This window comes from Theropithecus gelada, chromosome 10 (genome assembly GCF_003255815.1).
Source record: "Theropithecus gelada isolate Dixy chromosome 10, Tgel_1.0, whole genome shotgun sequence".
NCBI lineage: Eukaryota > Metazoa > Chordata > Mammalia > Primates > Cercopithecidae > Theropithecus > Theropithecus gelada.
Genome location: NC_037678.1, coordinates 10,071,912 through 10,096,361, shown reverse-complemented (window position 1 = coordinate 10,096,361; position 24,450 = coordinate 10,071,912). Strand labels below are relative to the sequence as shown.

The following is a 24,450-nucleotide window of genomic DNA, read 5'->3' as shown; positions in this document are numbered from 1 at the left end:
GGTGGCGTGTGCCTGTAGTCGCAGCTACTTGGGAGGCTGAGGCAGGTGGATCACTTGAATCCGAGAGGCAGAGGTTGCAGTGAGCTGAGATGGCGCTACTGACTCCAGCCTGGGCAACAGAGCAAGACTCCGTCTCAAAAAAAAAAAAAAAAAAAGGCCGGGCACGGTGGCTCACACCTGTAATCCCAGCACTTTGGGAGGCCGAGGCAGGTGGATCACGAGGTCAGGAGATCGAGACCATCCTAGCTAACACAGTGAAACCCCGTGTCCACTAAAAATGCAAAAAATTAGCCTGGCGTGGCGGCGGGCGCCTGTAGTCCCAGCTACTTGGGAGGCTGAGGCAGGAGAATGGCGTGAACCTGGTAGGCGGAGCTTGCAGTGAGCCAAGATCGCGCCACTGCACTCCAGCCTGGGCGAATGAGCGAGACTCCGTCTCAAAAAAAAAAAAAATATGGAGTGGAGGGTGAGGAGTGGGGTTAGTGGAAGTCAGCAGAATGACCGGGTGTTGGGGTAGCAGAGGATGTTGGAGATTACAACAGGAGCTGGGGGACACAGGGTAGGGGTGAAGGAGGGTTACTCACTAGGTAGGGGTCTGGCAAAAAAAAATAAAAAATAAAAGCCTCATTTCTGGGAACAAGAGACCCTATCCATGTACCAACAGGTACGTAAATGAGAAGAAAATTCACACCTGAAACTACTCCCAGTCTTCAACATTCTTTCTCATAATCTAAGAATTTGTTACCTACTTCCTTCTCTAGAAAAACTGATAACAAGACTATGTCCACAGCTGAAGGTGGATCTTGGTATATGGGAAAATGCAATATTCTCATAGAAGCAGGTCATTTCCATTCCCACAGGAAAGGCAATTATTCTCACTTCACAGACAGAGAACAACCCAAAGTATATGATTAGATATTCAGGACAATTTTAGAATTTGGGCTTCTGACAGAATGGGAGTGTTCTTTCAAACTCCATGCCCAGAATTCCAACAGGTTTTCAATAGACTGGTATCTGTTTCAGTTTGTCGGACTCTCTCATACACACATGCACACACCGCACTTTACAACTGGCTGTCTTCATTCATTCCTTCATTCAGTGCCAGGCACTGGGGACCGATTATATATATATATGTATAAATGAATGATACTTTCTCAAGGAGATCATAGTCTAGTAGGAGATACAAGCATATACGCAGATAACTGCAATAACCAAAGCATCATTTGTCTTTTTTTTTTTTTTTTTTTTTTTTTGAGACAGGGTCTCGCTGTTGCTTAGGCTGGAGTGCAGTGGTGCAATCTCAGCTCACTGCAGCCTCCACCTCCCAGGTTCAAGCGATCCTCTTGCCTCAGCCTCTCGAGTAGCTGGGATTATAGGCATGCCACCATGCCCGGCTAATTTTTATATTTTTAGTAGAGACGGGGTTTCAGCATGTTAGCCAGGCTGGTCTGGAATTCCTGACCTCAGGTAATCCACCCTCCTCGGCCTCCCAAAATGCTGGGATTATAGGTGTGAGCCACTGCACCTGGCTCATTTGTCTTACCAACATAGAGTATTCCAAGAAATGCTAAGTAAGGAGACTAACAGATAAATCCTATTAAACAGTGATCTCCAGTAGCCCCTGTTATTACAGGAAAGACAGGAAAAAGAATGCAGGGCACTCATTCTGTGCAGTGCTTTTAGATCCTGAACATACTACAAGTCCTGAGAAGTAGCATTATGCTCTCAGAATTAGTGCTGTAATTACAGATAGTATCCCATGTGTCAGCACTGAATTGCTCTTTATTTTGTGTATGGGTATGTTTTGGCAGCCCAAATTTTGGCTGTTCAATGTCTTGAGGACAGGTACCATGCCTCTTCTTTAATCTTGGTAGCATCTAGGACTACTCTAGGCACAAAGTAGACACTAAATATATGATGTCCTTGGTGAAAAGGACAAGTAGATGAGACACTGGGTAGGTATCTTGTTTCTCCACAGTATGGACTGGGAGATTAGGCGAGTTTTGTAAAGTACAGCATTGCCCGACCTGATCACATTGCTGATGCACAGCGCAAGCCACCTACTGCTTTAAGAACTGGGGGTAGAGAGTCCTTCACTGGAGGCCATAGAAGATAGCATAATGTAGGTAAATAGTCTGGCAGTGAACTGCAGTAAACAAAAAGATTAATTTGGGACTTAAGCTCTCTGGGCTGATGTTTAGGATAGAAACAGACCCCAAGCCAGGCAAGGTAGCTCATACCTGTAACCCCAGCATTTTGGGAAGGTTAGGCAGGAGGACCACTTGAGCCCAGGAGTTCAAGACCAGTCTGAGCAACAGAGGCACACTCCATCTCTACAAAAAGTAAAAATAATTAGGCAGGCATGATGGATTGCACCTATAGTGCCAGGGCTATTCAGGAAGCTGAGGTGGGAAGATCTGCTCGAAAGCCAGAGAGGTGGAGGCTGCAGTGCGCCATGAGCATGCCATTGTACTTCAGCCTGGATGACAGAGCAAGACCTTGTACCCACCCCCCCACCAAAAAAAAAAATTGTTAAAAGAAAGAAACAGACCCCAGGCTCCTTATACTTGTTACAAGGTTCTCTTAGAAATGGACCCTATCACTATTGTGGTAAGTCCGTCCTGACTTGCTTAAAAGTCTTCGATGGCTTCCCATTGCACTTAAAACCAAATCCAGCTGGGTATGGTGAGGCACACCAGTAGTCCCTGCCACTAAGGAGCCTGAGGCAGAAGGACTGCTTGAGCCCAGGAGGTTAAGTCCAGCCTGGGCAACCTAGCAAGACCCCATCTCTCAAAAATTAAAACGAAGGCCAGGCGTGGCGGCTCACGCCTGTGATCCCAGCACTTTGGGAGGCCAAGGCAGGCAGATCACAAGGCCAGGAGATTGAGACCATCCTGGCTAACCCGGTGAAACCCCGTCTCTACTTTAAAAAAAAAAAAAAAAAAAAAAATTAGCTGAGCCTTGTGGTAGGCGCCTGTAGTCCCAGGTACTCGGGAGGCTGAGGCAGGAGAACAGCATGAACCCGGGAGACAGAGCTTGCAGTAAGCCAAGATTGCACCACTGCACTCCAGCCTGGGCAACACAGCAAGACTCTGTCTCAAAAAAAAAAAAATTAAAATGAAAAGTCAAATCCAATTCCTCTATGTGGGTGATAATGCCCTGGTTCTGGCCCTGCCCACCTTACCCGCCTTCACTTGCCACTTCTCTCTCTCCACCACGCCCCAGCCCCACTGGCTTACTTGATGATCTCCAAACACACCAACTTCTGGCCTGCACCAGGCCCAAACACTTGCTTTTTCTTCTGAGCCCTCTTCCTGCTTTCTGAATGGCCAGTTTCATCTGATCCTTTAGATCTCAGCTCATCTTTCCTCTTCAGTGAGGCCTTTCTTGAACATCTTATTCAAAGTGACCCCATCTTATTCCTATTACTTATTAATGCACCAATCAGTTAATTGACTTGATAGTACTTACCATGCTCTGAACTTACCAGCTGCACTTCAAGGTGATCCCTGCTCTGAAATTTCTTGTCTTACTAGTCTTGCCCTTCTAAATATAAATCACTTGCGAGCAAGAGCCGGATTTATCTTGCTGTATCAACTGGCATATATTAGGTACTCAAAGATTTTGAATGAATGAATGAATGAATGAATGACAGCTAGGAAAATATGGTAGCAGTCAGCCAGCAGATAACGAGTTAAAGTGAAAAACATCAGTTCTCCCACCATGAAGCCAGAAGTTGTATGACTGTTTTTTGACTTACGGTGTATCCAAGTAGTGATAACACACAAACAGAAAAGAGGGAGAGCCTATGTTCTCTGCTGATGATTTAAAAAAGAAATGTCAGAAAGATCAAAACCTCACCAGCTCCAGTTTCAACTCTGTTTATAATGTTGTTGGTATTAAAGGCAAATTTCCTTACTTCTAACAGATCGCAAGGTTTGGTTTCTTTTTTCCCCTAAGGGACGGACTTCTGCACCCACTGAGCCCAGTGCTGTGATAGTGCCATCGACGACTCTACTCAGCCATGCTCACACCCAGGCCAGCCTTAGAGTATCTCAGGATCTCACTCTGCATAAAACTGTGGTTGATTCAAAATACCAGAAAAGAGGTTTCTCTTCCTAAGAACCAGAACATGAAGGCAAAGCATATGCAAGAAGTGGTTCTTCCTCACAATACCCCAGCTCAAGATCTGCCCCTCTCCTATAAAAGGAAGTATAACAGAGTGAAAACTCTTTTAGAGGTGCAATTCCAAAGTAAAGGAAAATTCAATGGCACCCTTTACACCTAATTTAAACCAGGTTTGACCCTTTAAACCCAGTTTGTTTCCCTGAATTTGATCAATTAGTTAACTATTTAGTGATTGAGCTCTAAACTTGGAAAGTCATGAGAAAGAAAAGAGTGGAAAATAAAACCCATCATCCTTGTTTTATGTTAGATGCTTCCCACGGCATACTCAGTAAACACAGCCATGTCCTAAAAGCAATCTACCAAATGCTGAGAGAGAGGCACTTACGCGGCATGATCCCTTGGCTCACCAGTTCTTCCCGGGTCCGGCGCTGCTGGAGTTTCAACTGTAGCACTGCAGGGCAGCAGAAAGAGAGGAGAGATGAGAGGTCAGTTGGGTATTCCACCTCAAAAAACACATTTTCAAATGCAAAAAAAGTCTAAAAACAGAAGGATGTAGTGTGAAAGAAGGGTCCCCTTGAAGTGCAACTGTCTGTAATTGCAGAAGTGGCCTGATACAGCAGAGTTTCCGTATTCTGCTGTGGGCGGTGAGAGGAAGTTGCGAAGGGTCTTGCAGGGCGATAACAATCCACAAAGCACCAGAGTCTTGCCTTTTACTCAAAACCTCCACAACACTGACTCCTCCTCCTAAAACTAAAAAACACCTATTCCAAACTCAAAATATCATAACGAGGACCATCATCCAGCAGAAAAAGCTCTCCAGAGGTTCTACGCTTAACAAATGTTTACCACCATAAGTATAGTGAATGAAAGTACTACTCACATAGATCAGGAAGTACTATTCATAAACTTTTTCTTTTGCATCTAAAAATTATAGCCATTTCACCAAGCAATGCCTTTTTCTAGCCTACAAAATATTTTACCATTAATATGCCTCTGTTTTTCTTCTTTCTCTTCACTTACAGCCTTTTCTGTTGAGGTGAAACAATCAAGCTAGATGACTCAAAGCACATCCGGGCTAGGGGAGACTGATGGGTGTTTCTCTTATTTTCACTCTGGCAATACTGCTTAATGAAACAACTTAATAGAGAGATTTTTAAAATTAAAAATCAACTATCGGCCAGGCGCGATGGCTCACGCCTATAATCCCAGCACTTTGGAAGGCCAAGGCGGGCAGATCACAAGGTCAGGAGTTCGAGACCAAACTGGCCAAGACGGTGAAACCCCATCTATACTAAAAATACAAAAATTAGCCAGGTGTGGTGGGCGCCTGTAATCCCAGCTACTCAGGAGGCTGAGGCAGGAGAACTGCTTGAACCTGGGAGGCGGAGGTTGCAGTGAGCCGAGATCACGCTATTCTCTCTCACTCCAGCCTGGGCAAGAGTGAGACGCTATCTCAGGAAAAAAAAAAAAATCAACTATCTTTCTTTCAAAAGCCAGTTAAACCTAAAGGGTGTTATAACTACAAACTAGGCAGAATGACGACGGCACAGCTGTCATTCAGAGACTAAATGAGAAACTGCAGTGGTTGCAGTGAGCTGAGATCACACCACTTCACTCCAGCCTGGGTGACAGAGCAAGACTCCATGTCAAAAAATAAAACAAAAAAAAAGAAAATGTTCAGAGAAGGAGGGTTAGGAGGATCCCACGGGCCAAGGAAAGTCTCCTTACATAATTGTCTTCAAGTGTAGGGGCCTTCCAAGTCACATCTGAGAGGAACCAGAATCTACTGGGAATCATCTTAATATCTGCCTTTTCTATCCCCAGAGCAGTTTTTAGGGAGGCATCCAAGAATGGCAGAACCATAACCATGCTCCTGCCTACATCTCAAATTCAGTAGATCCAAACCCAAACTTGTTTTCCTCCCAAAAACCCAATCCACTTCCCATCCTTACTTCTTTAATGATATCACTATTTTTCCCAGTATTTTTTTAAATGTCTAGGCCAACTTCAACTCTACCTCCTCACACTCACACTCCTCTCTTATCAATTTTACCCTGCCATGTTTTCCCATGCTGCAGTCGTAGCTCCCTGGCTGTGTCCTTGCCTGTATTGTCTCTCTCCCATTTTAAGTCATCTTTATCAAGGCTGGCCAGTTACTCTTCCTCAAGTACCATGAGTTTTTTCCTACCTCTTTTATTCACTTCACCTGGAAATCCCTACCCTGTTCATCTGAACTTCCTGACTCACTCCACAGCATTCAGAGTTACTATAGGCCTCCTGTGAGCTACCTTTTATGTGTTAGGAAAAAGCATAATATTTTGCCTTGTGTAATAGTAGCCCTTCAATATCTTACCTCTCCTACCAGTTTATAAGTTCCTGGAGAGAAGAGAATATGCCTTACTGATATATGTCCCTCATAGCACTTAATACATAGTAGGCATTCAATAATTGTTTCTTGTACTGAACTGGATCTCAAAAGGATGTTACAAACAGTCTGAGAAACTGAACCAAGAGGCTATTATTATTTTACAAATTAACACTGTTAAGAACAAAGCCTTGGAGAACTAACTAGATAAAAACAGCAGGAGTTACAATAATAGCTGACATTTATGATGCAAGTACTCTCTGCCAGACACTGTTTTACATTCTTTTACATTTTAACTTATTTAATCTTCATAACAACCATATGAAGATACATTTTGGTGTTTTGTTTTTTTGAGACAAGGTCTCACTCTGTCACTCAGGCTGGAGTGCAGTGGCGCAATCTCAGCTCACCAAGGCCTTGATATCCCTGGTTCAAGGGATCCTCCCACCTCAGCCTCTGGAGCAGCTGGAACTATAGGTGCGTGCCACCACGCCCGGCTAATTTTTTAATTTTTTTTGTAGATACGGGGTTTCACCATGTTGCCCAGGCTGGTCTTGAACTCCTGGGCTCAAGTGATCTGTCCATCTCAGCCTCCCAAAGTGCTGAGATTACAGGTGCAAGCCACTGTGCCAGGCCAAGATAGGTATTACTAATCCTATTTTACAGAAAAACAAAGTGAGGCCCAGCAGGTTTAAGTAATACACCTAAGGTTATCCCACTAATAAGAGGTAGAACAGGATTTGGAGACAGGGATTCTGATTCCAAAACCTAGGCCTTACTTTGCCTCTCTAGGATCTTCTGAAAGCCTGCTCTACTGTGATAATAGGAGTGGAGTGTGATCACCTGGGTTTATTCTCTGGTGAGACAGACAAAGGGGCTAAGTAAAATGGATGGTTCAACAGGGTCAAAGGAATTCAGGTGATCAACTTCAATAAAACAAATTTACTCTAGGAAGTTGATTTCAGAAAAAAAATTATAACCATAGATCAGCAACAATAATTGCATTAATAAAACACAAATAATAACTGAGTGTGCTACTATGTGTCAGGCCCTGTGTTAAGTGACTGTCATGCTTTTAACTTTTTAAATCCTTTTAAAAAGCCCTATGAGGATACTACAGTTATTATCTCAATTTTACAGATGAGGAAACTAAGAATCAGATATTTAAAAGTTTGCCTTTTGTCACACAGCTCAAAGGTGCTGGAATTGGGATTCATAACCACATTTCCGTGACTCTAGAGTGGAGGCACCTGATCATAGGCAATGTGCCTCTCTATCAGAAAGAAAAGACAGCCAAGCAGGATAAAATGTAAGAGGCATAAAAGGGCAAATAATTGTCATCTTTTAGAGTGTTTCTAAAGCCCAGTGTAAAATGAGCTATTAGAAAATGATTAAATGTAACAAATTAATTTTATTTCAGAGAAAAAGGGAACAATGCAATTTAGTAAGTCTGAATACTTCAAAGAAACAATAACTAACATAAGCTATGGCTATTATCCAAGAACAATTTTGAAATATTAACCACTAGCCTTCTTAAGTAAACCATATATAAATAGGGCCATAGGGATATTATATAAACTTCTTGATTGAAAAACTTCTTGCTTCATGAATGCAAAAATTTAAATTTATGAAAGCTAACACATTTAATAAATTTATGATTCAAGTTTTCTGTGGCGACTACAGTAAAGGCATATTCAACTTAAATATACATACGCATATATACACACGTGTATATATTATGCATGTATATATATTTATACACACACATATACAGCTCTAGTACAAAGAGGAAAGTTTATGTAATAAACCTTTTCCACCTCTAAAACTAAATGAAATTAAAGTTCAGTTATCTGAAAATTCCATCTTGTCCCTCCTAGGAGTTAACTTTGAACTTTGTGTTTATCTGACATCTGACAAAAGTTCCCCACTCAAATAAAAGAATTATCTTGGATACTGCAATAACCTGATTTAGATATGTGTTGTTTTATGCACTGCATAACCTTCAATGGTTACAAAGAAGGGGAAAAAAGACTGAAGCAGTAAACTCAGAATTATGGCAGTCAACCTATAATTCATTTTGTTTTATAATTTATCTGCTTTATGTTTATCTGTGTAGACTTAAAATGATCCATCGTCGGAGACTTTCAACTACAAAGAAACAGCTGTTTATATGAAGTTTCTGTTTCCTTGGTCTATTAATTCCTCTTAATTCTAAGCATTATAAATAAAATGACTTTACATTTCCAGACCTTAGGATTATTCATTTTAGAAGCAATTATTTAATAACCCCCTTTCAGTAAATACCACAGAGCCATACATTCTGTGTTCACTGCCAAAGTTACCAAAATCAGGAATAAATTTCAGAGGCCATAAATTTAATGCACATCCACCCTCAACAAGAAATATCTGAAACAAATGATGATTTTCACAGACCGTACAAGCCTATGGAGATTTAGGAGAGCAGGAATTTTGACATCTCTCTATGTCATTGTATATCACTACTTAGATCTGCTCATCATTCCCCAAGCCAGTAAAGACTAAACAAAAATATTTACTTGTATACAAGCATAAGCCTTTAATACTTTACTGTTAACTGATTTCCACAAATCTAATATATCATGTTTCTAAATGGGTCTGTGTAAACAACCTATATATAGATGAATGGATGTCTTTAGAGCTGATGGGTGGTGAATCAACTGAGTTGCCTGCTAAAAAGAATGGAATAAAAAGAAAAGAAACACAACTATAAAATGAAAAACCCTAGGTTCTCCACTCTCCATGGAAATAATCAAGTTTTTTACCTGCCTCAAACAAAGGCATCAATTGCTATTTGAATAGCTCCTTTAGGGGTGAAGGAAAAGCCAAGGAGTGACCTTAATATATCTCTGTCGTGTAAGACCATGGAAGCATGTTGATAGGATTCAAGGGGTAATACCCAAGAAATGAACACATCAAACAGCTGGGTCAATCAGGACTGGAACAAGAAAGGAATAAGAAGCGGGGTTCTCATGCCCAGCTCTTCCACTGGTCATTTGTCCCGGATTTCACTGGAAAGGAAACATGCAGTTGGTAGCCGTTCCTACCTTATACATGTACTGATTCCACCAAGGCTTCTACAATCAGAAGATAACATATAAATTATGAGGAAGTAGAAAAGAATAGGAAGGTGGGGTTAGTATGAGAAGGACAGGACAGCAAAAAAACAAGACCCCTCCCTCCACCGCATCCTTTGCTCAGTTAAGTCTTCTCAAGGAAGATTCTCATACTGTAGGGACATTTCATTAACTGGGCCGTAACTCAGGAATACTGACAAGTCTTTTTCTCATGAAACTTCTAATCAAATGGCAATAAACTTGGCCACCACTTTTCAGAATGTTTATGTTAGAAAAGGCTCCAAAACAAACTTGTTGATGAGTAAGGGAAATGTTCCTGGACTAGAAATTATAAGCCAGCCAAAACAGTGCTGCATTTGAAAATTGAGATTTATATGCTTGAGGAGAGCAAAAAGCAGACAAGACTTCTCAAAAATCTTTTCTCTTACCCCACTCCGATATTTGGCTTCCAACTCTGGAGGCTGTCATACTTCAGGGGGAAATTGCTACCCAGAAACAATCGACTGAAAGACTGCTCTGGTTGGAGCCAAGTTTGAAAGCATCAGTTTTCATGAGAATTAACAATGACCTTCACACTAAAAATATTAAAATAGCCCCAACATATTAGAAACTAAATTAATAGATGTCATTTCTGGCATTTGTAAGGTACAACTAATACTAGAGCATTTCTACATTTTAATAAATTGCATGGTGCTTATTTAACTAATTTTGAATAAGGAGTATTTGAGTTTATCTCCTCTAAAAATCACAATCTACCTCACTCTCAACAATAGAACAACTAGGTAGAAATTAGTAAGGATATTGAAACAGTTCAAATGTATGCCCCCTCCAAACCTCATGCTGAGATATGATCCCCAGTGTTGGATGCAGGGCCTAGCAGGAGGAGTCTGGGTCACGGCAGCAGATCCGCTGGGAGTGGCCTGGTGCCCTACCTGCGAGTAATGAGTTCTCACTCTTTTAGTTCATGCGCATGCATGAAACTTGTTTAAAAGAGCATGGGATCTCTCCAGCTCCGTCTCTCGCCATGTGACACTCCTGCTCCCCCTCTGCCTTCCTTCATGAGTAAAAGCTTCCTGAGGCCTCTCTAGAAGCTGAGCAGCTGCTGGTGCCATGCTTGTACAGCCTGCAAAACCACGAGCCAAATAAACCTCTTTTCTTTATAAATTAACCAGCCTCAAGTACCCCTTTGTAGCAACCCAAAACAGACTAATACAGATACACAGGACTTGAACTACACCATCAACCAAATAGAATTAACAAACATATAGAACACTCCATCTAACAATGGCAGAATATACACTTTTTTCAAGCACACATGGAACACTCCCCAGGTCAGAACATATACCAAGCAATAAAACAAGTTTCAGTCCATTTTAAAGGATTAAAATCATTCTTTGACCACAATGGAATTAAATTAGAAATCAAAAACAGGCCAGGTATGGTGGCTCACACCTATATATAACCCCAGGACTTTGGGAGGCTAAAACAGGAAAATCACTTGAGGTCAGGAGTCAGAGACCAACCTGGTAGCAAAAATAGCAAGACCCCCATCTCTATAAATATTATGTATATAAAGAATATATGGCTGGGCATGGTGGCTCACGCCTGTAATCCCAGCACTTTGGGAGACCAAGACAGGTGGATCACCTGAGGTCAGGAGTTCAAGACCAGCCTGGCCAACATGGTAAAACCCCATCTCCACTAAAAATACACAAATTAGCAGACCATGGTAGTGGGTGCCTATAATCCCAGCTACTCAGGAGGCTGAGGAAGGAGAATCGCTTGAACCCAGGAGGTAGAGGTTGCAGTGAGCCGAGATTGGGCCACTGCAGTCCAGCCTGGGTGACACAGCAAGACTCCATCTCAAAAAAATATATATATCTATATACACACACACATATATACACACACACACACAACACATATATATGTGTGTGTGTGTATATATATAGAAAGAGAGAGAGAGAGAAATAACAAAAAACAGAAAAAAATTTGGGAAATTCATAACCAATGGGTCAAAAGAGAATGAGAGAAATTAGAAAGTACTTTGAACTAAACAATTTATCAAAATTTCTGGAATATAGCCAAACAGTGCTTAGAGGGAAATTCATAGGTTTATATTAGAAAATTCACAGCCTACACTGGAAAGGAAGAAAGATCTGGAATACATGCTGTAAGCCTTTACCTTAAGAAACTAGATGAATATAAAATTCAGTTAATTTTAAAAAAGGAAACTAGAAAAAGCGCAAACTAAACCATGGTAAGTAGAAGAAAGGAAATTAAAGTGGTAAGCAATGATATACAAAACAGAAAAATAGGCCAGGTGCGGTAGCTCACACCTGTAATCCCAGCACTTTGGGACGCCAAGGCGGGCTGTTCACCTGAGGTCAGGAGTTTGAGACCAGCCTGGCCAATATGGTGAAACCCCGTCTCTACTAAAAATACAAAAATTAGACGGGTGTGGCAGCAGGCACCTGTAGTCCTAGCTACTCGGAAGGCTGAGGCAGGAGAATCACTTGAACCCAGGAGGCGGAGGTTGCAGTGAGCTGAGATCGCGCCACTGCACTCCAGCCTGGGCGAAAGAGCGAGACTCCGTCTCAAAAACAAAAAACAACAAACAACAAAAAACAGAAAAACAACAGAGAAAATTAATAGGCATAAAAGTCTGTTGTTTGAAAAGAACAAAATTGATAAATATTTACCTAACTACCAAGAAAAAAAACAGAAAATATATACAAAAATCAGAAACGCAAAAGGAGGCCAGGTGTGGTAGCTCATGCCTGTGATCCCAGCACTTTGGGAAGCAAAGGCAGGTGGATCACCTGAGGTCAGGAGTTCAAGACCAGCCTGGCCAACATGACAAAGCCCCATTTCTATTTAAAAACAAAACAAAACAAAACAAGAATTAGCTAGATGTGGTGGCACGAGCCTGTAATCCCAGCTACTTGGGAGGCTGAGGCAGAAGAATCACTTGAACCTGGGAGGTGGAGGTTGCAGTAAGCTGAGATTATGCCACTGCACTCCAGCATGAGTGACAGAGCAAGACTCCATCTCAAAAAAAGAAAAAGAAATGCAATGGTCAAATTCCTAGGAAGGCATAAATTACTGAAACTGACTCAAGAAAGAAATAGAACATCTGAATAGATGTGTAACAAGTAAAGAGATTGAAATAGTAATCTTCCCACAAAGAAAAGCCCAGGTCCAGAAGGCTTCGCTGATATATTTCTCCAAATACTTAGCTGGGCATGGTGGCTCATGCTTGTAATCCCAGCACTTTGGGAGGCCCAGGTAGGTGGGCCTGCTTGAGCTCAGGAGTTTGAGACCAGCCTGGGCAACATGGCGAAACTGTCTCTACAAAAATGAGCCAGGCATGGTGGCAAGTGCCTGTTGTCCAAACTACTCAGGAGGCTGAGACAGGAAGATCGCCTGAACCTGGGAGGTCGAGGCTGTGGTGAGCTGAGACCACATCACTGCACTCCAGCCTGGGTGCCAGAGCAAAACCCTGTCTCAAAAAAATAAATTAAAAAATAAAAATAATTAATACCAATCATTCACAAACTCTTCCAGGAAACAGAGGAGAAAACACTTCCCCAGCTCATTTTATGAAGCTAGTATTATTCTCTGATTCCAAAGCCAGAGAAAAACATCAAAACAAAACTACAGATGAATATGCCTTATTAATATAGACACAAAATTCCTCAACAAAATACTAGGAAATGAAGCCAGGACTGGAACCAAATATTCTGTATCCTTATCCTTGTAATCCTTTTCTCATTCCAGTGATTCTCAACCCTTACCCTTCACAATGAAATCATCTGGGAAGGTTTTTAATTGGTCTGGAATGGGGCCTAGACCTCATCTCTTTAAGAAGCTTAGCAGATAATTCTAATGCAATGCCATGTCAAGAGCTACCCTATGTAATGCTACTTTGGCCTAATTTAAGCTTACTTCATATGGAGAAATTAAATATGCTCCACCCATGTTTGTGATGCCAATGATAGATCATGGCAAGTAAATAGTGCAAAGCAGGTTTAATCCAACTAATAACCAGTAAGTAGCCTTTCCTCTGATACTGTTTTAAGGCACATCATCTTTTGCTGTGTTCTGAACAACGATTCAGTTTTTAAGTTAAAATTTTTTGACAATAAACATGTTGTTATTTCCACGATCATTTTTAATATTTTTCACATTGAAACACTTAAGAATAACAAATAATTTTTCTTTTTTTTCTCAAATTCCTTTTCACCAAACGAATAATTTAATAAACAATCATATGTGAACACTTCTAGGAGGTGTCAAGTCCCATCTCATGAAGTTTAGCATTAAACTCAGACATCTAGAGAACAGGATACAGACCAGGGATATCCACTGTCACAAATTATCAACACATTTCCCAGCTTCCATGGTGTCCTGGCATCTTAGTTACGGACGTCCTAGGACCTGCAGGACAAGGGCAACAGAGACCACAACAAATTCACACGTAGCTTCCTGGAGCAGAGGACAAAGAGCAGTGAAAATGGACCCCCAAGCTCTGGCTAGTTAAAAATTATTATTTGTTCAAAAGTTTACAACAGGAGAGAAATTTTATTTTCCAACACACTTCTTCCATAAAATATATTTGTAGACTACCACTAAAGGTTTGTCAATGGGAAGAGAATGGCTAAAGAACAACCCAATAAAGAGATAAAATCTGGTATCTCTAGATGTACTTCTGTGAGTTTTCTATCTGAATTTAATGCATGTGATATGATGCTGTATATCTTCCAAGTTATTGTTTATATACAGTGTAGTACATTTACTAATAAATATTAACTGGTGTTTTTTTTTTTTTTTTTTTTGAGACAGGTTCTCACTCTGTTGTCCAGGCTGAAGTGCAGTGGTATGATCATGGCTCACCACAGCCTTGACCCACCAGGCTCAAACAATCCTCCCACCTCAGCCGCCTGAATAGCTGGGATTATAGACTTGTACTACCACACCCAGCTAATTTTTAAATTTTTTATTTGTAGAGACAAGGTCTCACTGTTGCCCAGACTGGTCTCGAATTCCTGGGCTCAAGCAATCCTCCCACCTCAGCCTCCCAAAGTGCTGGGATTACAGGTGTGAGCCACTGTACCCAGCCAATATTAACTGTGAAAAGTAGTTTCGGATAGTATTTCCTTACTCTAAGTTCATAGCCTCCTATAAATTCCTAAAGCTTGACCTGCTAACAATTGGTATATTTTTTCTCTAATTTTCAGGCACCAGGTTCCAGAAAAAATAAGCAAATGCAACTTAATTTAGCATCAGACACCAATACTTCTAGCTTCAAACTGGGGAATGTGTTTTACCAGGAAGGTCAGAGAAGGAACAGGTTGGGTGCTAGCCTTAGGTGAAGCTCAGCATGCAGATAATTAGAATACTCATCTTTGCAACAGTGAATTATACCTATTTTATTGGTGTATTTTACATTCTATTTATCCTATATGCCTCAAAAATCATTTAGTGACATCCAAATTGTAAAACCACACGGCCTATCAATTAGAACCGAAGGCTGTTCTGAACACTCACCAGCTTCATTGCTAGAATGCATGATTAAAAGCAGGTGAAGGGTGTCTCCAGAAGCAGGTGCTACTCAAGTTCTGCTACCTGGGTTACTTTCCAGCATCACCACCAATATAAGGATTGGGAATCAGGGTGTGGAGAGAGATCTTCTCAATTCACTCACCTAACAAATATTTACTAAACAACTACAGGTTGGCGCAAAAGTAATTGATGTTTTTGTCATTGCTTTTAATGGCAAAAGCTGCAATTACTTTTGCACCAACATAATACTACTTTGTTAGGTCCTGTGCTAGGTACTAGATACAGAAAAATCAGCCGGGCATGGTGGCGGGTGCCTTTAGTCCCAGCTACTTGGGAGGCTGAGGCAGGACAATAGTGTGAACCAGGGAGGCGGAGCTTGCAGTGAGCTGAGATCGCGCCACTGCACTCCAGCCTGGGCAGAGTGAGACTCCATCTCAGGAAAAAAAAAAAAAACGGGGGGGGTCTTGAAAGTATTTTATGTTCATGATCAGTTGGTATTAAAGTTTCAAGCTATTTCCTGATAACATTCCCCAAAAGTAATACTCCTCTGGGCCCCTACTTATTGAATGTGCCCATAAGTCTGTCCTGATATAGCCTAAAAGATATGAAAGAGAAGAGAAATGTCTCTGTGTTCCCTAACTTGGTTTCATTACCTCTCTTGCTTTCTGGTTCTTGAGCCCTACTCTGTCCTACAGCATCCAATGGAATTGTTTCCTCTCCTGCTTCTTAACATATAATGTTCTTAAGCTTTCTAAACATTAAGTTTCTTTTCTTTTTTGGTTTTTGAAATAGGATCTTGCTCTGTCACCCAGGCTGGAGAGCAGTGGTGCCATCTTGGCTCACTACAGCCTCAACTTCCCGGGCTCAAGTGATTGATCTTCATGCCTCAGCTTCTCGAGTAGCTGGGACCACAAGCACGCACCACCACACCTGGCTAATTTTTTGTACAGACAGGGTTTCACCTGTTGCCCAGGCTAGTCTTGAACTCCTGGGCTCAAATGATCCACCCACCCTGGCCTCCCAAAGTGCTGGGAGTACAAATGTGAGCCACTGCATCCAGCCTAAACACTAAGTTTCTCTTGTCCTTTTCGTGATAATTTTCTTCCTTCAACTTGTGAAACCAGCCTGAATGGGTAAGCACAGTGTACACTGCACCAAAAACATAGCTGTGGCTTGTTTTTTTTGTTTTGTTTTTTGTTTGTTTGTTTGAGACGGAGTCCTGCTCTGTCACCCAGGCTGGAGTGCGGTGGCGAGATCTCCGCTGACTGCAAGCTCCGCATCCCGGGTTCACACCATTCTCCTGCCTCAGCCTCCCGGGTAGCTGGGACTACAGGCGCCTGCCACTACGCTCGGCTAATTTTTTGTATTTTTAGTAGAGATGGGGTTTCGCTGTGTTAGCCAGGATGGTCTCGATCTCCTGACCTTGTGATCTGCCCGCCTCGGCCTCCCAAAGTGCTGGGATTACAGGCGTGAGCCTCCGCGCCTGCCGGCTTGTTTTTAATATAAACAAAAGCATTGCAAAGGCCCAATGTATTTTTTAATTAGCCCTATCCTTAACCAGAAAGGGTTTACTGTCAACTCAACTGACTTCTGGGTAAAGGGTTACACAGCACTGAATGTGGGGTTGGTTTTATAAATATTTTATAAGTTCCAAATAAATGCAACACACCTCCAGAAATGACCTCTGGCCAGGCGCAGTGGCTCATGCCTGTAATCCCAGCACTTTCAGAGGCCAAGGCAGGTGGATCATTTGAGGTCAGGAGGTCGAGGTCAGCCTGGCCAACATGGTAAAACCCTGCCTCTACTAAAAATACAAAAAAAAATAGCTGGGCATGGTGGCGGGCACTTGTAATCCCAGCTACTTAGGAGGTTGAGGCAGGAGAACAGCTTGAACTCAGGAGGCAGAGGTTGCAGTGAGCCAAGATCACGCCACTGCTCTCCAACCTGGGCGACAGAGTGAGACTCGGTCTTGAAAAAAAAAAAAACACGGCCGGGCGCGGTGGCTCAAGCCTGTAATCCCAGCACTTTGGGAGGCCGAGACGGGCGGATCACAAGGTCAGGAGATCGAGACCATCCTGGCTAACACGGCGAAACCCCGTCTCTACTAAAAACACACAAAAAATTAGCCGGGCGAGGTGGCGGCGCCTGTGGTCCCAGCTACTGGGGAGGCTGAGGCAGGAGAATAGCGGGAACCCGGGAGGCGGAGCTTGCAGTGAGCTGAGATCTGGCCACTGCACTCCAGCCTGGGCGACAGAGCGAGACTCCGTCTCAAAAAAAAAAAAAGAAAAAAAAAAAAACAGAGATGACCTCTAAGGGGAGACCAAAGGACACCAGAGAAAGAAACAGAACACAGAGGTCCCAATCCTATCTCTGTTGCTACCTAATCAAGTAACTATCTCTTTTTTCCTCAATTTTATCACTGTAATACAATTTTGAAACCTAATCCATATACCCTTTGAAACTCAAAAGACCACAATGTACATGAAAAGTGAGTTGTAAAATTATAATACAGATTACAAATGTTTCATTAGAGGCTTTTACATCAGATTTTCTCTAGGACAAAGTAAGAACTGCAAGTAATCTGGTACCACACCTCCAACAAGGTAATTTATTCTGCAAGGTAACATTATTTTATATCAAACCACCCTTATTTAAATCACATCCCAAGTTGTTCTTGGTGGGGGTCGGGGGTGGGCGATGCAGAGAGATCAAAGGAAGGGTAAAGGAAAGGGGAAGGAGAGGAAGGAAAGGAAAGAAAAAGGAAAGGGGGAAAAAAAGGAAAGGGGAAAAAAAAGGAAAGGGAACTATTTTTCTTTGGAAGGCAGATTAGGAACATGTAGCCAGTGAAGCAGTCTCTGGTAATTATAAAGAGCAAGCTTGAGAGAGAGGCAGAAGAATCAGTACTTATTCATTATTAAAATCAAATATACAGTTGAGTATTCAAAAAGCATGCTCCTGAAATTCTAAGCTATCAATACCAAAGTAGTTGTTAAAGGATCCAGAAAGGTCCATTTATCTTTTGCCAGAGAAAGGAGCTGCTGAAATTCTTGAGATTCAGATCCAAAGTTAAGACAAGAAGGAGGAAGTGGAGGTGAAGAAAGGAAAGTAAATTCTCCTTGAGATTCTATTGACCAACCATCCACAAACCTTATGATTAAATGCAATGTGGTATCCTAGATTGGATCTGGGAACTGAAAAACGACATTAGTGAGAAAACAAATGAAATCCAAAAGAAGTTTGGAGTTTACTTAATAGTAATGTACTAACGTTCATCTCTCAGTTTTGACAAATGTACCATAGTTACGTAAGATGCTAACACTAGGGGCAACTGGATCAAGGATACGCAGGAACTCTCCGTACTATCTGTGTAACTTTCTTGTAAGTGTAAAATCATTCCAAATAAAGTTTAGTTAAAAAACCCATGGAGGGCCTTTTCCTCTTGGAAGTCCCCTCTCTCTCACTAGAGAGCAAGCTGTTTTCCTTTCTCTTTCCTTCTCTTTCTTTTGCCTATGAAACCTCCACTCCTAAACTCCTCGTATGTGTCCATGTCCTAAATTTTCTAGGTGTGAGAGGACAAATCCCAAGTATTTACCCCAGACAACATAGCCGCTTCATATTAGGGACCTCGTCTGGGATACCAAGGTACAATATTCATTGAAATGCAACATCTGGTAGAAGCAAACCAGTGTTGCAACCCATCGGAATGGTTCTGACAGCAAACTCCAAATGGTGCTGCACACCAAACCACGCATGGACACACCTTTCATCTGAGGACCCTTAGGTTGACCCCAGGATGAGCCCTAGCTGCTGTTCCACACACAATGCCCCTTTTCAGCAGGAAGGAGCCAGAAAGAGTTGTCGTCCAACACTCTCTAAAAGCAGTTAGGGTTACCATTCCAGAGGGGTGAATAATACAGGAGTTAAGAAGAAATTACGTAGGCAGATAGTGAGGGTATGGAAGTCCTCAGTAAGATTTTCCTTTTTAATGAAAAGCAGCCCCAAATCATTTTCTAACAAAGAGCAGCCTGTAAAGTTGAGCTGCTGAAATAGATAAGCAAGCTGGGAGCTTGCACAGGTGAATGCCGGCAGGAAAGAACGACCTGGGCCTAGTCACGTTCAAAATGCTGGCTCCACCTTCCCTTCTCTGCCAGCCACATGTACAGTAAGAAGCAGACAAGATGGCGCCAGCTAAGGGGATAATTCATTTGTATAACAAGATTAGGGTGGGGCAACCAGCCTTCCCTGCTCAGTATGTAAACATCACACCTGATCAAACCAATCTGTGAGCCCTGTGTAAATCAGACACCGCCTCCTCATGCCTGACTATAAAATCTGGGGCATCCTCTGCTGCTGGCTGGCCTTTCCTGTCGAAAGTCCCCTCTTTCTCAAGAGAGAGACAGAGACAGAGACAGAGAGAGACAGATCCCTTTCTTCTGCCTATTAAACCTCTGCTCCTAAAAAATAAAATAAATTTTAAAAAAACATGAATTTGCCTCTACCTTTAGAAAAAATTGATGAATCAATTATGAAACATAACAAACGTCAGGTTTTTCAAATTGAAATGCTGCCATCTCTTGGAGAGAAAGAAATTATCAATTCCTATAATGATTCCTGTAAATCAACATGATGCTCACAGGAAATGCTCAATGGCACATGTCAGATTTCAGATTTGGACGTTCAACCTGCAAATACATAATGCAAATATTTCAAAATCTGAACGAAATCCAAAATGCAAAACACTTGTAGTCCCAAACATTTCTGATAAGGAATACTCTTAACCTATAATACCAAAATATAATAGATATCTTCTATTTAATCTGAATACTGTCGGGAATGAAGGCTCTAGATTAATGAAGTACGTTCCTGGGCTGGTAAACCTGGGCAACTTATACATCTAACCAGGTAACTTTCCAAGAATCAGCTTATGAAAAATCTAACTTACGGTACTAAAATATGCAAATGAAAGGTGTCTATATTGTGTAGTAACACTTACAAAACGGTGAAAACACGCATCATCTTACTTAATTCTCACAACAAAGCTATGCAGACGATAGAACTCTTATACCATTTTGTAGATGAGGAAATTGAGGTTTAGACCGATTAAGCAACTTGCTCAAGGTCATAAAGTAAAAGAGCAGAAATTGGAACCCAGCTCTGTCTAAATGTACAGCCTGAATCTTCAACCAACTCTCTTTTCTCATAAAACACACCAGTTCTCTGTATGTTTGTCTGTTTATGTTTTGTCAAGACGGGATCCTACATTGTTGCCCAGGCTGGCCTTGAATTCCTGGCCTACCAGTTATCCTCCTGCCTTGGCCTCAGTCATTACAGTCATGATGAAACACTGCACCCCACTCCTCTATGTTTTAAAATGACACTATATTGACAGCGTTATCAGCATGATATGGATGGGAAAAAAGTGACCTACATACTAACTAGGGGAAAATTCAGGTGATTTCAGTGAATAGTATGGAACATGTAGAGTATATGACATAGAACTCTGGAGACTGAAAACACTGCTTATATTCTAATTCCAAAAGGAATTGAGATTTTAACAGGATAACGGTGGTCACATTTAAAGGTTATTCAGGCTGGGCATGATGGCTCACACCTGCAATCCCTGCACTTTGGGAGGCCAAGGTGGGAGGATCATGCCCAGGAGTTCAAGACTTTTTCTTTTCTTTTCTTTTCTTTTTTTATTTTAGACAGTCTCGCTCTGTCACCGGGCTGGAGTGCAGGGGCACGATCTCGGCTCACTACAACCTCTGCCTCCCAGTTCAAGCGATTCTCCTTCCTCAGCCTCCCAAATATCTGGGACTACAGGCGTGCGCCATCACGCCCAGCTAATTTTTGTATTTTTAGTACAGGTGGGGCTTCACCATGTTGGCCAGGATGGTCTTGATCTCTTGACCTCGTGATCCGCCTGCCTCAGCCTTCCAAAGTGCTGGGATTACAGGCATGAGCCACCATGCCCAGCCAGAGTTCAAGACTTTTCTGAGCAATGTAGAGAGACCCCTGTTTCTACAAAAAATAATTAAAAAAAAAAAAATTAGCCAGGCATGGTAGCCTTTGCCTGTAGTCCTGGCTGCTCAGGAAGCTGAGGGGTCGAGGCTGCAGTGAGCCATGATTATGCCACTGCAGTCTAGCCTGGGCAAGAGGGCAAAAAATAACAACTACTAAATAAAGGTCATTCAAAGGGGCTCTTCCCAGAGAGAGACAGGAAGAAGTATAAAAGGACGTAAGAGGACGTCACATGACTACTTCCTATCTGGCTCTCAGTGTGGGAACATCCACTCCACAAAAGCAGAAAGCATTTGCTTCCTGGCACAACTTCCTTCCTGCATTCAGCCACAGGTTCTTTTCTGGCACCAGGAAGATTGTCAGTTGGTTTGTTCATTCATTTATTGAACTAATATGTATAGGTGATGCTTATAGGTGATAAAACAACATGGACAGATAAGGTCAATATTTATAGGTGATAAAACAATAACATGGACAGATGAGGTCCCTGTCCTCACAGAATATATGCTCTAGTAGGGAAAACATAATAAATAAGTTGTACATATAATAATTTCAGGGAGTACACTATGTGAAGAAAAATACAGTGGAACAAGAGAACAGAGAGTGACGGGGTGGTGGTAATTTTAGATAGGGTGCACAGAGAAGGCCCTTTTGAAGAGACAGATGACTCTTGGACAGAAACCTAAATACTATGACAAACCATAAAAATGATCTGGAGAGTGTTCCAGACATAAGAAATTGTAAGTGCAAAGGCACTGAGAAAAGGCTTGCCTTGAGAAGAAAACTAATATATAAGAAACAAGGAATCTAATGTCTTTAGCTCTTACATTGTGTGGTCACTGGGTAGATGTACTACTACAGTGACTCATTTCATCTCAATGGTCATTTGAGATACGTACTATCTCATAGATGAAGAAGCTGCATGGGTAGTAAGAGGTAGAGCCAGAGCTCAAATACAGGTTGGCCTGATATCAAAGTTTGTGTTTTTTTTCCTACTATATTACATTTATGCCACAGTCATAGTAAAAATATTAATAACTATAAATAAATAAAAATTATTCCCCACATCCTCAAAAATCTGAGGCTTACCACTCATTTTGGGTAGTTACTCCTCTCCCCCACCCCTTGATGTGACCTCCTTCTCTAATCGCGGCAAACAGATCTCAAAGTGCCAGTTACTTCAATGTCATCAGTCTCTTTCCTGAGGATCTATAAAGCAATGTGCAACCAACTCCATCATGTAAGATCTGGGCACGGCATGCACTTGCACCAGATGCCTGAACAGGGTGGAGACAAACTGGGAATGTGCTTCCTTTAGCACTTTTAGGTAGGGCCATCTGAAGACTCCCTTCTAAAGTTAAAGGCACCAAGAACAGCATTTTCCTTATTGTATTAGTTCCGCCCATTCACCGAGAAAATATGGGCAGCCTTGAATCTCATTTGCTAATCCCTGCTGGTATCACTGACGCTGACATTCTGCACCCAACTTTGTTGTACAGATTCAAAACTTAGAATAGGGTACTCATTCTAGGGCAAACCAAAGAGACAAAAAACGGTTTTCCTTAAAATTAAATTAGGCCAGGGACAGAGGCTTGTGTCTATAATCCCAGCACTGTGGTGGGTCAAGGTGGGAGAATCACTTGAGACTTGGAGTCACAGACTACCCTGGGCAACACAGGGAGACAACATCTGGTTGTGTGTGCCTGTAGTGTGTGCTTGTTGACCCAGACTGCAGTGAGCCACCACTGTGCCACTGCACTCCAACCTGAACAAGAGTGAGCCCGTCTCAAAAAAAAAAACCAAAATAAAACACAGAGACAGGATCTCACTCTCTTGCCCAGGCTGGAATGCAGTGGCACAGGATCACCGGAATTACAGGCGTGAGCTACTATGACAGGCCTAAAGTGGTTTTTTTGTTTTGTTTTGTTTTTTTAAAGATAGGGTCTCGGCCGGGCGCGGTGGCTCACGCCTGTAATCCTAGCACTTTGGGAGGCCGAGGTGGGCAGATCACGAGGTCAGGAGATCAAGACCATCCTGGCTAACATGGTGAAACCCCGTCTCTACTAAAAATACAAAAAATTAGCCGGGCGTGGTGGTGGGCACCTGTAGTTCCAGCTACTTGCGAGGCTGAGGCAGGAGAATGGCGTGAACCTGGAAGGCAGAGCTTGCGGTGAGCTGAGATCAAGCCACTGCACTCCAGCCTGGGGGACAGAGCAAGGCTCTGTCCCAAAAAAAAAAAAAAAAAAAAGATAGGGTCTCATTCTGTCACCAGGATGGAGCACAGTGGTGCAATCACGGCTCACTGCAGCCTTGACCTCCCAGCCTTAATCGGTCCTCCCACCTCAGCCTTCTGAGTAATTGGGACTACAGGCGCACACTAGCATGCTTGGCCAATTTTGCTTTTGGGGGGTTTGTTTTTGTACAGATGACATTTCAGCATGTTGCCCAGGCTGGTCTCAAACTCCTGGACTCAAGTGATCCACTCGCCTCAACCTCCCAAACTGTTGGGATTACAGGCTTTGCTGGGATTGAGCATGAGTCACTGCACCTGGCCCTTTTCTATGGGAAGGATTAGGGAATAGAAAGGTGATTAGAAATTAGACCATACAGGTTGGGTTATAGATAGATAGATAATTAGATAGACAAATAATCTGAAGCTTATTCAAATGTTTATGTATACAGTTTTCTATGGGTAAACAAAAAAAAAAAACAGTAAACTTCTCACCCTTAAGTCCTAAATTATATAAAATTTTAGCTATTTGACTCAAAAAGATTAAGATTTAAAAATAAAATTTAATAAAGGCTACAGCAAAATTTGTCTTCTCCGTGGAAGAATGAAATCCATAAAATTAAACTTCATGTAGTGCCTGAGCGTAAAAGCTACAAATCCTGATCTTAGATGTTATTTAGCCTGAAAGTGAACACACACACACACACACGAAGTTTACACTCTTGTTAGTCTCTTGTCTAGTGAATTTATTTTTGTACACCCGCTACCCTTCTTTTTTGTTTGTTTTTGTTTTTTGAGACAGGGTCTCGCTTTGTCACCCAGGTTGGATTGCAGTGATGCAACCTCGGCTCACTGCCGCCTTGACCCCCGGGCTCAAGTGATCCTCCCGCCTCAGTCCCCCAAGTAGCTGGGACCACAGGCAAGTGCCACCATGCCCAGCTGATTTTTTTGTAGAGATGAAGTTTCGCCATGTTGCCCAGGCCGCTCTTGAACTCCTGAGATAAGTGATCCACCAGCCTCAGCCTCCCAAA

General features: G+C 42.1%; 1 protein-coding gene across 6 annotated transcripts in view; it reads right to left on the bottom strand.

Moving 5' to 3' along the window:
- Positions 1-24,450, bottom strand: part of MRTFA (myocardin related transcription factor A) — a 273,324-nt gene that overhangs the window by 46,661 nt on the left and 202,213 nt on the right. For all 6 annotated transcript variants that reach the window (XM_025400081.1, XM_025400083.1, XM_025400085.1 and 3 more), the window contains one exon: positions 4,511-4,576. In XM_025400081.1, coding sequence (XP_025255866.1) covers positions 4,511-4,576 — 66 coding nt within the window. The remainder of the gene's footprint in view (positions 1-4,510; positions 4,577-24,450) is intronic.